Source organism: Strix uralensis, chromosome 2 (genome assembly GCF_047716275.1).
Source record: "Strix uralensis isolate ZFMK-TIS-50842 chromosome 2, bStrUra1, whole genome shotgun sequence".
Lineage (NCBI taxonomy): Eukaryota > Metazoa > Chordata > Aves > Strigiformes > Strigidae > Strix > Strix uralensis.
The window spans coordinates 68,368,798-68,383,016 of NC_133973.1; the positions used below are offsets into that span (position 1 = coordinate 68,368,798).

Sequence of the window (14,219 nt, forward strand, 5' to 3'; positions counted from 1 at the left end):
TGCAATGATGCAAAAGTACATGCAAAAAGCAACAAAAAATGCAAGCAGGTACGAGCCATCGCAGATTTGGGCAAAAGGAGGAAAACTATTTTAAAAAAATTGTTTGTCAAATATGCACAGAGTGCTTCAAAGTTAACGACATTAACAAAGTTAATTTTCTTGTGACCATTTCTGTCCTAAAACACAGATAAAACTGCGCACCCTCCCAGCTTTTCTATTTTGCTGTGCAGACAGCACAGAGCGCTTCACATCATCATCACCCCCAGCCATCCCGGCACTGACATCACGTCACCTCTCCACCAAGACAGAAGAGCACCCATTGTTCATTGTGGCTCCACAAGAACAGGAACAGCTTGGCCATGGTCCAGGGCTTCATGTTTCAAGACCGACATTGCTACATCCCCCCGCTTGCTGGGATCAGCCAGGCAAGGCCATCAGTCGGACTGGTAGGGCAGTCCCACTTCCTCTGCTGACAATACCTCACGGAACCCTTCCGTGTCAAAGCATGGAAGTACTACTGCCGTGCCCCCACAGCCACTCTCATATACTGCGCCCTGCCCTCACCTCAGGTCTAAACAGAGATGTCTCTCTCCAGATCCAGCGTCTTCATCAGCAGTCTTAAATATACATTTATTTTCTTCTTTATTTTTGGGCCTTCATTCCCTTTATGTTCCTACTTGTAACAGAAACACGCTGGGGATGGGGGATTGGGCACTGTTACCCCAGGACTGTTCCCCAGGTGGAAGATGGAAGCTTCCTTGCTCAAAACAGCTTTCTCTGCAGTGGGGTGGAGAGAGCCCAGATTGTGTTACTTAAGGCCACCCCATAGTTCCCTGTGGCTTCATGTTTTGGATGTTCCGGCTGCTTCAGCCATGGCATGGACTGAGGCACTCAGAGGATCCTTGCTGAAGAGAATGTCAGAAACTAGGGAAGATACAGCAAGAGTGAATCCGTTGTTGTTTGTTCCAGGCTGTAAATGGCAACAAAACAAGGTGGACAAAAAGTTGTTGCCATGTTTGCTATTATGGAATAGGCAAATGAGAGAAGGAAAGGGACTGGGAAAAGGAATAGAGAACCAGACTCTGTTTTTTGCAAGAAATATGAATTATTTCAGCAAAACCTCCATGTTGATACAGGAGCTTCCTGCCATACAAAAGGAGCCCAGTTTTTCTCCAGAGCTATTGCTGCTGTTCCTGGTAGCTCTAAGGAGTCAAGAGCTGCAAATAAGGCATTCCCTTCTCCTGCCACTTGTAATCCAAGTGCAGGGAAATGTTCACAACAGAGCAACTATAGAGTTGTGGTGGCTACATTCCCACTGATTTCAGGGAGGGGATGTATGGATGTTAGGGCTAGCAATGCTGAGTACACATTACCCTTGCTATTAACAAAGCATCTTCTTCCTGTGGACAGGTCTTCCCTGATCAGCCTCTAACTACCCTCAAGGACCTCTTGGACTCAAGTAGCATTAAACTCAATACTAATAAAAGCCTGCAGACTAGCTCAATCCATCACACTAATCAAAGTTCTGTTTTGCCCTGTGTAGCCTGTTTTCTAAGGCTAACGAGTTTATGCAATCGCAATTTATGCCTCTTTCTCTCCACTTTGAAACTTAATTCCAACCCTGACAGAAGTGAAAGTTTTTGCAAATATACTACATTTCTAAAAGTTTCTTGAAAAATTAGATGACTGAGAGACATTCATAAATGCCCAGAGGGTGGTGAGTTCAATGGCTACGAAACTTGCCAGTCTATATAGGTTAAAGAAACTGCAAACACTGCAGACAGAGGAGGACTGTCAAATCATAATTTCCCCACATAGCAAAAAATCTAACTTAGAAGTAGACACAATGCTTCTCTAGACTATACATTCATGGAACTACTTAAAATAAATTAGGTCTGCAAGCCTCGCTGTAGCTTGTCTGTAGACTAGCAACGCAGTTTACAAAGCTTCTGAGCAGCCTACATATAAACCAAAAGTGTTTAACGTCTAAAAAAGAATAATTCCAACTGAGGACCTCACACTGTTATAACTTCCAGCAGCAAGAGTGGTCCTCCTTGCGAGGCTGAAGGAATACACAGTAGTGGATACCTTGCACACCTCTCTTTCTAGAAGACTTATCTAAGTTGCCAGCATCAAGCTGGCCAGTTCATCACAGACCTCCGCTACACTGCATGTTCCCTACTGAGAGAGGACTTGCATCTAACACTGGCTGAGCAGCCCATTCGTGCAGATCACTGTGACTAAACAGGCACCTCAAGCCTGGTCATGCCAGTTTTACCTTGTCTGCCTGACCAGGTGACAGCAGAAAATCCCAATTCTCTAACTTCCTGAAAAAAACAAAAATACGTTGTGTTCAGGCATGGAAATAAGAAAACAGCTTGGCTTCATTTACTCCCAAGTCCTATGTTGCCAAGCTTTCAGTGCTGTATTCCACTGCCCTCAATCAAAAGTGGCTCTTCTGGAGGGGCAGGAGCTGCTTCTCACCTGTGGTTCCCTGCAAACTTGATGCTTCTTTCTCCGACTGAGATGCGTAACCCCAGATGGGAGCAGAGAGCACCAACGTGCAAACCCGCATCTGCCTTCTCGAAGACCCAGTTCAGATCAAACTTGAACTCACCCTAGACTTTCAGTCTTAAGCACCAGCAGACTCTGTTTTAACACCCATGAGTCATGCCTCTCAAATCAGCTAGGCGGCCAGTCACTGGCTTCAAACACAAAGGGCAACAGCTACCTCAGCTGCTGTTTCTGGAAGACGCTATTTAGAAAGAATATGTGAACTGAACCAGGAACCTCTGAAACAAAAGCTAGAGACAGTACAAGGAAAGTAGCAAATCAATACAGTCCACCACTGAGGCCCAGTGGGAGGCTGGCCGCATGCTCACAGATGGGTTCTATTGGTACCAGCCATTTGCTCTCTCTCCTATTTGCTGCTTTTATGAAAGTCAGGTTGTAAAGTAACATAAAAAGCTTTTAAATTCATGTGTGTAGTATCCAAACATTCAGACTTCCTGAGGGATATTTAAAAATTTTTTTTTTTTTGGGAAAACGCACATTTTGTGCCACTCTCCAGAAGCAAGCTTGTTCCAGTACAGTTAGGTATTTTGCCCCTAAATCATTGATTAAATGAAAAAACAGCCCTGGAAGTGACAGCTGGCACCCACAGCTCCCATTTATTCTCAATGGCTTCTCTAAATGCAGGACTAGGGTTGTACGCTCATGCACCACCTCTTCACAGATGCTCTAGCATCCAATGGCACAATTTGCATGAGGAGTAAAACATAAGAAAGCGCACCTTCTCCCAAATACAATCTAGAGCTCAAGGGTTAAAAACACCGTGCTGGGAGCTGATTAACAGTTCTTGCCACAGCACTATTAAAGCAGTGGGCACTACTTTCGCATACATCCAGCTGTGGTTTCGAGTATAGGGAGAGGCTGTGCTTTGTGAGTGTATCAGTAATGATAGGTTACAGGCACATTTGGCTCACGTACACCACGGTGTACGTTTCAAGCAATTTAATATGGAATAAGTGCCCAGATCAAGTACCTAGAAAAAGGCTTCAAGCAAAAAGCAGACCTCAAGCTGCTCAGCTGTGAAAAGATGGAGGCAATGTGTAATACCTAAATTCCACCTCTGAGTCCAGACAGGAAAATGCTTCCTGGCTCCCCATCTTAGTCACATGGCAGATTTCCACGGAGAGAAAACCTGTGGATGTGAGCAGGGCAGAAACCATTTTGTCTTAAAAAGATCACTGCAGACCCAGTCCAGACAGGGCACACAAATGAACACAGCAGCTCCATCACTGCTGGAGTCCTAGGGAGCTTTCCCAGGCAGACTGGATGGGACTCTGAGCCTTGCAAGCAGCGGGAGGCTCTGGCGGGTGGCATGCTTGGACAGCGGGGCCTAAACACCACACTGCTCCCAGAGTCCGCCCTGGGCCCAGGTGTCAAGTCATTGCTACAAGTAACTCCCACTTTGACCATCAACCTAAAGATACTCGAAAGATAATGAAACATCAAGCTTTAATGAGATAAAGTCAAGTCACTCTGCTTGATGAGATTCAGGATTTTCAGTTTTGAGTGGCACTAAGCCAAAATACCTTTTAAAAACTCTCTGCCAATCTCCCCTCCTAGGTATCCAGTCTTAGGTATTAAAAATAAAGGGGAACTATTAAAAATGAGGCAAATTGGATTTGTTTGGGGTTTTTTTGTTAAGATGACAGGCACAGTTATCAAAGCTGAAAGCACTTACTGGCAATACAGTAACTGCTTAAAATAGAAACTTTTCCTCAGTTAGAGAGGCTGAAGTTAGACTCCGTCACCACAACTACCTGAACTGGAATAAATCATGATGGTTTTGTCCAATCCACTTCCACAAACATCCTGCAGCTCTTCCTATATCTCTATTAAGAAAAAAGCAATGAAAGAGCGAAGTTATTAACTTTGAGCCAATTATTTATAGACTGTTACTATCTAATTAATATACAATAAATGGACAGATGTATAATGCCAGAGAAGTGCCCACAGTGAAAACCTCAAACAAGTAAATAGAAGTTTCAATATTTTATTAAAATAGCATATTCAACCACTGTAACCAATAATACATTAACTTTATTCCCAGAGTACGCACAACACAGTAGTGATTCAAAATATCCTTATCCATGGTAATCAATGAAAATATCTCAAATTCAAGTGTACAACTAAAACTAAACCTTTGAAAAAATCTCTTCTTTAAAGAATACATAAAGCTCTCATACAGAATTCTTTTAAACTCCTCTATACTTAGATGTCAGTGTCTCTCACCTGACAATACCACTAGCTTTTTTCTTATGCATAGTAGAACATCTCATATTTTATAGTACCCATTTTATAAATAAATTGGCATTTTCCATCCCGTTTGTGTTTATCTTCAGCTTCACAAAGAAACCAGTAAATAAAACTGTCAAGGACAGTCACAACAAAATGATCTCACAGCAAGATATAAAACTCGAAGATACTAAAAGATGCTTCTACTCTATTTTACATAAAAAGACAGATTTAAAAAGTGCAAGGCAAGATTTGCAGGGGAAGGGGAATATTTGTTTATTTTTAGGCACATCCACTTCTTTAAAGCAAGCTTCAGAATGAAATTCCAGTTTGTTCTTCATGATACCTGTTTCAAAGTCTCTCTCAAAAAAAAACAAGAAGAAAAAAAATTACATCCGTCAAATGTCAAGCAGGGAATTTCCTGTCCAACTAATAGTCTTCAGTTATGTCTTGTTCTTCCTTTTTTCATCCTTGCGGGTTTTGGTTTGGGAATATACTGGTTGTTCGCCTGATACTCAAGTTCTTTACGAAAGTAATGAATTGCTTTATTCAAACCTTCTTCCAGTGGTACCTGTTCCCAAAAGTGAGGAGAGAATCGTATCACTCTAAGTTCACATCAGCTCTTTTCACAACAGTATCTTTTTTAATACAGCTATCAACAGACTGCTAGGAAGTCTCGTTCTTAGCCAATATAAGTATTAACAGCACCACATACTGGTAACAACTCTGCACTGCTAATGCATGTTAGCTTTTAAACATCAGATATATTTTCTGACATAGTAAGTCAAAAAACCCAACAAATTTAAATCTCATCTGATAGTTATGATTGATCTGTTTAGTGCCAAAACAAACTTACATAATTCTACTTTCAATTTCTAATACATCGAAATAGACAGGCACACAGAAATTTAAGCCCCTTCTGTTTTTAATGATTAAAGATCCTCTTTCGCAGAATGTCACAGAATGGTATATACCACAGAAAGGCATAAAGGTAGGTTTTTTATTAGTTTTTATTTCTTCAGTGCTCTGGTGATATACAGAAAAAGGGATACAAATTATCATCCAGTATCTCATTTGATATTCTTAAATCCTGTTCAAATAATTGTAATTCTTCATATTCTATGCCTGTATTTAAACACTACGATTTGGAGACAGGAACAACAGAAATACCACCTACTTTTCTCAGGAGCCATACGCTCCGACATGCTTGTGCTGATACCATCATCAACACAGGAGGATAAAATAGCAGCACAAAAACTACTTGCCTTGATGTACCAACACGGTACTGCTACTTCAGAGTAAGTTTTGTTACTGACTGTGCTAAACACAGAAGGTCAGAAGTACAAAAGTCAACTGTTTTAAACCTTTTGTGATTGTAACACTTGCCATTGTCCTTGTGCTTTCAGGCAGTCTTACTAATATCAGGTGTCTCTGTGAATCCTTTCAGAAGGATCTGGAGATACCTTTTTCTATTAATAGGCTTACATTTACTAGATCGGTTCACGTTTCCTGGAAAGATTTTTGTCTGCAAATCTAAAAAAGCCTACAAACCACTGCACTAGCTAGAACGGGGAGATGGCTAAGAAAGTCACACCCTTTCTGAGCATTAAGTAGACTTTACCTCCCCAAACAAACCAGCTCTTATCATCAGCTATGGCTGGCTTTACACAGTTAACTTCACCAAAAAGGTTGAGAAAGGAAAAAACAGCAACCACAGGCATTTTGCATTTCTTGCATATTAGCTGTGTATAACAACCATAATCCTAGTATCACCTCAGATGGCTGCTACCTAAGCTTTAGAGGTGGACAGACATTATTGTGGGTGGTGAGATGTTAGACTAACCCTGAGCATGTTCCAGTCTTATCAACACACGGAACAAACCCTGAACATCTCTGTGTATGATACCTGTAGTCCAAAATAAGGGCTTCTTATTCTGGTTTACTTCAGTCCACCAGAATAAAAAATAAAAAAAAAAAAGTGTCATCTCTGGCTATCTTCTGTTTTGCCCGAGTTTCACATTTCTCTTTAAGCAAACTCTAAAAACCAGAACGTTTTCATGGTGCTCATATTTCTCGCTATTAATACTAACGAACTTTTTGGTTACAGCAATGTTACAGAGAATCTTAAAAATAGTTATAAAAATATTTTAATTAAAGCAATTTTTCCCTTCCATAAGGCATGTTACCACAGCAATACAGGAATGAGGATTGCACCAACAGCAAACTCATTACCTCTCGTAACTACGTACCACGTATTTCAAAGGATTTATCAGCCTTACAGAAAGGTAGACACTTCATAATATGCATATGAAACAATGTTTTTGTCTACTTAAGTCTATTACAAATGCTAAAGCTAATCTGCTCTTATGCATGGCACAGGCCATACAATCTTACCCATCAGTTCTTGAATCACGAGCTAGGGCAACGTAAAAGAGACAGCCTTTTAAATAACTGTCCTGGGGATTGTGTTAAGCAGATATTCCAGTAACTGAAATGTATCATTATGATGTAGTCCTTCCCCATCCCCCTCTGCCTCCCTGTGTTTTTGCACACAACAAGAGTAACACAGCTGTACATACCACAGGTTCCCAGCCAAGCAGTAACTTGGCTTTTCTGATGTCAGGTTTTCGTTTCTGAGGGTCATCCTGTGCTTCTGAGAGAAATTGGATTTCACTCCCACTGCCTATTAAACGAGAGACTGTGCATTATCATCTGCAATTCACTATGCTTTGCATTTACATCTTTCCTACCTATTGGATCATCAGGTCTTTCTGCAGCCTTCTGCTTCATAATTCTACCACTGAAATGCCTTCCACAGACACAGCTGCACTGTGTGCAGCAGCTGGGTGAAACAGCTGTTCCACAGCAACAAGGATTCACAAAGATTTCAGCGTGGATTCACAAAAAGGAAGTTACGCTTGACCAGTCTAATAACTTTCTATGATGAAATGACTGTTTCAATAGCCAAAGGCAGAGCAGTGGATATCATCTACCTTGACTTCAGCGAGGCTTTTGACACTGCCTCTCATTACATCCTTAATGAGGGCTGGATGAGCAGTGAGGTGGATTGAAAACTGGGTGCACAGCCAGGCCCAGAGGGTGGTGATCAGTGGCATGAAGTCTAGTTGGAGGCTGGTAACTAGTGGTATAGCCCAGGGGTCAATACTAGATCAATACTGCGTTGCTGATACACCAGAGGGCTGTGCTACCATTCAGAGGGACCTCGAGAAAAAGGCTGACAGGAGCATCATGAGGTTCAAAAAGGAGAAGTGTGAAGTCCTGCACCTGGGGAGGAACAACCCCAGGCACGAGTACAGACTGGGGGCCAACTAGCTGAAAAGCAGCTTGGCAGGAAAGGGCCTGGGGGTCCTGGTGGACATCAAGTTGAGTATGAGCCAGCAATGTGCCCTTGCAACAAAGGTGGCAAATGGCATCCTGAGCTGCAGCAGGAGGAGTGCTGCTAGCAGGTCAAGGGAGATGATCTTTCCTCTCTACTTAGCACTGGTGAGATATACCTGGAGGGCTGGGTCCAGTTGTGGGCTCCCCAGTACAAGAGAGACATGGACATATTGGAGAGAGTCCAGCAAAGGGCCACGGAGATGATGAAGGGGCTAGAGCACCTCTCATGTGAGGACAGGCTCAGAGAGCTGGGACTGTTCAGTCTGGAGAAGACAAGGCTCAGGGGGATTTTACCCATGTGTGTAAATACCTGATGGGGGAATAAAGAAGAGGGAGCCAGGCTTTTTTCAGAGGTGCCCAGTGACGAGACCAGAGGCAGCAGGCACAAACTGAAACACAGGAGGTTTTCCCTCTGAACATCAGGAAATGCTATTTTACTGTGAGTGTGACAGAGCACTGGCACAGGTTGCCCAGTGAGGCTGTGGAGTTTCCATCCTTGGGGATATTCAAAAGCAGTCTGGACATGGTTCTGGGCCACTGTCAGCTGTAGGTGGCCCTGCTTGAGCAGGGGGGTTGGACCAAATGACTTCCAGAGGCCCCTTTCCAACCTCAACCACTCTGTGATTCTGGTAGATCTTTTGCATTGTAAAAGGACTTCACTTCCTCTTTGCTCATAGTCTTCAGTCTGATTTCAATAGCCAACATAGTACTTGCCTTGCCTCGTGACAATACACAGAAACAGGACAATTTCTCTAACCAAATCTAGCAAATAGTTTACATGCCATGTTACTGTGGGATTTTGTGAATGTAGAACTGAACCGCCTCTCCGGGTGGACTGAAACAGATCAAGTTGTTGGTGAACAGACAAATGGAGGTAATAATTATTCTATGTGCCTGATGGGTTTCTGGTGATGTGATTTTCAATTTCCTTCCCTGATCTGTGGATTCATAGAAGTTTTCCAGAGGGGACAGTCCTCTGCTAGAAACATCACATGCATCAGCTTCTTTACTCTATGTTTGAACTTGCCTTTTTCAGATCCTTCAGAAGCACTTCTGGAATCTACGGACTAAAAACCCTTGGCTAATGGCATCAGTATGTTTCATCTCATTAGGAAGCCGCACTAGAAGAATAAGCACAGCTCTTCACTTCCATTCTTGAGAGCTCTGACTTGCTACAGGTATCAAAGCAAGAATGAATAGAAAGCCACAGTGGTTTTTTTCCCAGCCATATTCAAGGGAGGTGCTTGCCCTTGCAAGAGTCATTGGTCGATCAGTGAAAAAGTACAGGAAGACTCACCACAGAGTGAGATTTTTAATGGTAGTGGGAGAACTGCCTGCATATTGTGAAGAACCACCTTGCTGAAGTATCTGTATTTCAGCTAAGATGTTATGCAAGACATTTTCATTCATGTGTTTTACATTTCTTTTATGTATTGTCCTTGGGTCAAAACAAAGCTAAAAGAATGCGTAAACATCATACAAAATAATGGGTATAGATTGCACAGATACATAGAAGGGATGTATTTATTCTACTGTTCATGCAATATTTTACATACAATTGAGAGGATTTGGATTATCTTATTAATATTTAATTAGATCAGGATACAATTAAATGCCTTTGATAAAGTTACTAAGAAGTCCAAAGACCAATTAAATTATCCCTATATTACACATACTAATCAAATAATAATCATCTAACGACAATAAGTACTTCACAAGCTTTACTAAGAATTACTTATCATACTCACCAACAAGTTTTTTAATTAACTGAGCAAATTCTAGGATAGTGTGCTCTTCTGGGTTTCCCTAAAAATAGAAGAGATATTCATTACAATAACAATTAAACACCTCACAACATGTAAGCTTTCTGACATGAGATGATTCTAACAGGGTCATGTTAAACTCTGAAAAAGCTAAACATTATGCTTTATTCCTACTCTGATGAAAAAAATGTAACTTTGACAAGCTCTATACTCATTAGAAAAGTTGCCCTCCATTACGTTTGCCTGTAATTCAGTGTACGTAGGTGGATGCCCAAAAAAGTCAGTCTGTAAAGAATGGGCAAATGCAGCTCAATCACAGTAAAGGCATTTGCCATTCAGCAGCCCACACAGCCACATCATCAGTTTGACATCTGGATTCAAGAACTTTGCTGAGTTGAGGACAGACAATGCAATGAGGAAGTGTACTACATACTCGGTTCATCCAAAGTTAGGAACCCAAACTAATTTAGCTGCAAACAATTGCTTCCATATTTACTATGGCTTACATATCACTATGTATAAAGGCTACTTGCTTTCCTATACAATATTCCTTTTCTTAATTTTCTACTTTTTTAACCAACTTGCACATGAACTCAGGACAAAATGCTGAAAGCCTCCTGTTAGCATTAGCTCACCTTCGTGAGACTCAATTCCCTCCATCCCTAGCTTTCCTTGTTGCAAAACTATTCTTTACTAGATCTTGTTTGACCTAAAGCTGAACATTTAGGTACATATAGATTTAAACACTGTATTTTCTGGAGACGAAGCATGTGATGTGGTTTAAATATATTAGCATTTGGATAGAAACATAAAAATTAATTCAAGACCACAGTAAAAAAGGAAAATCTATTGAATGACTGCCCTGCAGAATTGAATATCTGATTTGGCAAAAGTTGGCATACACAGAAATGACCTGGCATATGCATCCTTCTTCCATTCTTATATCCACTGCTGAGAATAAGGTGACAACAAATGGGACAAAACAAAAATCATATTGGAAAAGTTAAGTTCTAAGCAGCCTTATCAATATTAGAAAATTATACCATCAAATACTATCCCATTTTCCTCTAGTCAAGGCTAGTATAAAGTTTCTAATTATTTAGAGCTAAGTATTCCTTCAGTGCTTTTTTTCATTAAAACCAGACTTCAGTCATTTCCTTGGTGTATTTTGTGTGTCCCTCCCCTGTTCATATTTTGTTTGGTTTTTTTCTTATTCTAATTACATAAAACTTTTTGTTAAAACAAATGAAAAACTCTAGAAAATTTATCCTGTCCTTCGACCTACAAGTTCTCTACATCTAGGGGCTTAATCTTCTTATTTACAAAGAAAAAACATGGAAGAATACATTATTCATACTGGAAAGAGCTTTTTTGATCCATTTATTTCATCTACAGATCGGCATCAGTGACAAGGAGGAAAACAGAGGTGATGTTGGCCACCACACAGTAAAAACAGTAGAGTGGAGCTCTCATACTCACCAAGTTGACAGGACTGCTGACATTGCTGTTCATCAACGCCACCAACCCATTCACAAGATCACTATAAAAAGGGAAGAACAGATTGAGGCAATTTCCACTTCCCTATAAATAATATTCTTGTCTAAAAAGAGAGCTGCCTCCTCAGAGCTCCAGTAAAGCAGATCAGACAGCTGAGGAATGCTGAAATCAGATTTACAGCGTATACTTCAATGGGTGCATGTTTCCTTGGCTGTTTGTTCCACAGTCACTGTTGTAAGATATACTAAACTGGAAGTTAGTTTGAAAGGGTGATTATCTTTGGGATACACTAGCTATAGCTCCTCTGAGCATATATCAAGTTACTAAAAAACAATTAATACTTCCTCTTCCCTCCAGTACCCAGGCATATTTAGAGGTCCATTTCCAACACATTTCAAACAGAATAAAGTTGTAGTACAGAGGCACACAACACTAGCACCTGCTTTGCAGTTTGTTGTTTGAATTGTCTTTTCTCTTTCAGAAATTCTTAAACCAAGTTTGTTAAAAAACTACTAGTATTTTGGTGTTACCTCCCCCCAGCAAAATAACCCAAAGTTATTTTGGATTATCAGCAACAGACTCAGCAGCTTGCCCCTAGACATACAAATCCAGATCCCTTTCATTATGACTTATCATCAGGAAAGGAGTGCCTACTTTGAACTGATGGGGTTTCCTCAGCATCTACCACTGCTGTTATTACTTTCAGCAGAGAGAAAGAACATTTCCAAGCAGAGAATGATTAAAACCCAGAAGCCTGGCACAGAAGTTTAGCTAGCAGGACAGAACAAAAGATTCCGAGGAACAGATTCACTTTTTTCATAGTGAAAGCACATTCTGGCGTTGCTTACACTGCAAATATTAGCTACAGCAATACCAACCTCAACCGGTTCTTTCCCCCAGAAGGGGACATGCGTGTACAATACACACACCAACCAGAGCAGCCCCAAAGGCACAAGGTGGCAGTGTTGCATTAAAATGCAAGGAGCGACAAACAGCTCAGCATTAAAAATTCACCTACATGTTACCTGCTGTCCCTTGAAGGGTAAAAACACATTAATATCTCAATTCAAAGTTCTGAACCAACCAACGTTTTGTTTCTTGTTACTTTTAAAAACTTCTGTGTCTCAATTCTGAAAATAAAGCTGGCCTAACAATGAACATAATTTCTTTGACTAAAATGTACGTTCATACAAAGTTGGCCAAGCTCAAAAAACCATCAAGTGAAGTAAATATCAGACAGTACAAACAGGCTTACCTGACATACTGGAAAGCTCTTGTCTGAGTTCCAGGTCCATAGACCTAAAACCAGATGAAAATCTGAAAAGTTACACAAATATAAAAGTCCTCTCTAGCCCAATTATCTTTTCCTCACCATTCTAGAAAAATGTCCGAAGGAGAAACACCTGAGACACAAGCTCAATGTTACAGGAATGGAAAAACATGTGCTTGCAGAGCCTTTGGCAAAGTATCAGTTCTTTGAAGGTCTTCTTCCTCTGGGACATGTCTCCAGTAAACATATCCTTAGGCATTTTGTTAACCAGAACTCTGCATGTAGGAAGCATTCTCAGGGATGCATGACACAGTGATGCTTTGTCCTCTCCTGGAACACTGAAAGAGGCTGAAGCATGCACTCAGCCAGAAAAGAGCGCCAAATATTTAAAGCAAACCTCAGACTACTAAGATGTGGTTATGACGACCAATTTTTATTCACTCATTAACAACAGCCAGCTTCAAAGAGACCACCAAATGTTAGTGGTCTCTAAAAAAACTGTCAAGAAAAGCACTCTAAGCGTTTAAAGCTTACAGGACAAAAAAAAAAATCATGTGGCTCTAAATATTATATCTTGTGAAATGGGAGGTAGAGTAATTTCTAGAGGATATGACTCCCACAGTCACCTGGACAGATTTGTATCAAAATCTTAGAGGCACTTGGAGCAAGCAAGTTGTTTAAGTTCAAACAGCCATTAAAGTATACCGAAAGTGTACAATGGTATCATATAACATTAATTTTTCACAGTTCAACTGCATGCAGTACTAAAGTCCCTAGAATATGAATATTTAATTTCTGGAAGCTATCAGTAGGCATATTTAAGTGGTGAAAACACTTAAGTTTAACTGGGGATGCACACATTTTATCATCAACCTACAACGGAAAAGCTTTTTTAGAAGGACAGAATAGAAAGCATGTTTGTGTTCCGAGGGGACAGGAAAGACAATGCAATTGGTATATGTGCCATCATTTGTCAGTTCGTAAACCTGATGCTCTCTGAGGCCAATTCAGAACCAAAAGAGTTCACATTTCAGTAGGCACTGGTTAAGATCAGCGGTTTAAAACTTTACCCAATAACTGATTCTCTGAAGAATGCACCAGGAGAGCACACTGACAGCCTGATGGACTCCCAAAGCAAACAGGGAGCATATTTTAGGTATGTAGAGATTTCTGCTTGTTTTCTTTTAGCTTGTGGGATAAGTTTTACAGAACCAAGTAATACGTGCATGATTTCTGCAAAGTCAACCATGTGGCTACCTCTCTCTCCTATGTGCAAGCAGTGGCTGGAAAATACAACATAGTTTCCTCCTCCCAATTTCTCTCAATAAACCCTTCCTTTACAAAAATACAAAGCAATTTGCATCGGCTATGATTTCTTCAAATTAAAGACATTGTTTTCAAGATATTACTCCATTTGAACAACTACTTTGAACAAAGAGACTGAATATATTCAGTTTCTAAAAAGGTCAACACTTGGTATTCCTGTC

General features: G+C 40.7%; 1 protein-coding gene across 5 annotated transcripts in view; it reads right to left on the reverse strand.

Annotated features, from left to right (window-relative positions):
- Nucleotides 1–4,545: 4,545 nt before the first annotated feature.
- The window catches only part of UXS1 (UDP-glucuronate decarboxylase 1), a 63,045-nt gene continuing 53,371 nt past the window's right edge, over nucleotides 4,546–14,219 (reverse strand). For all 5 annotated transcript variants that reach the window (XM_074859132.1, XM_074859129.1, XM_074859130.1 and 2 more), the window contains 5 exons: nucleotides 12,718–12,761; nucleotides 11,445–11,505; nucleotides 9,951–10,008; nucleotides 7,383–7,486; nucleotides 4,546–5,374 (listed from right to left, as the gene is read on the reverse strand). In XM_074859132.1, the coding sequence (XP_074715233.1) occupies nucleotides 5,243–5,374; nucleotides 7,383–7,486; nucleotides 9,951–10,008; nucleotides 11,445–11,505; nucleotides 12,718–12,761 (399 nt within the window). In that variant the 3' untranslated portion in view covers nucleotides 4,546–5,242. The remainder of the gene's footprint in view (nucleotides 5,375–7,382; nucleotides 7,487–9,950; nucleotides 10,009–11,444; nucleotides 11,506–12,717; nucleotides 12,762–14,219) is intronic.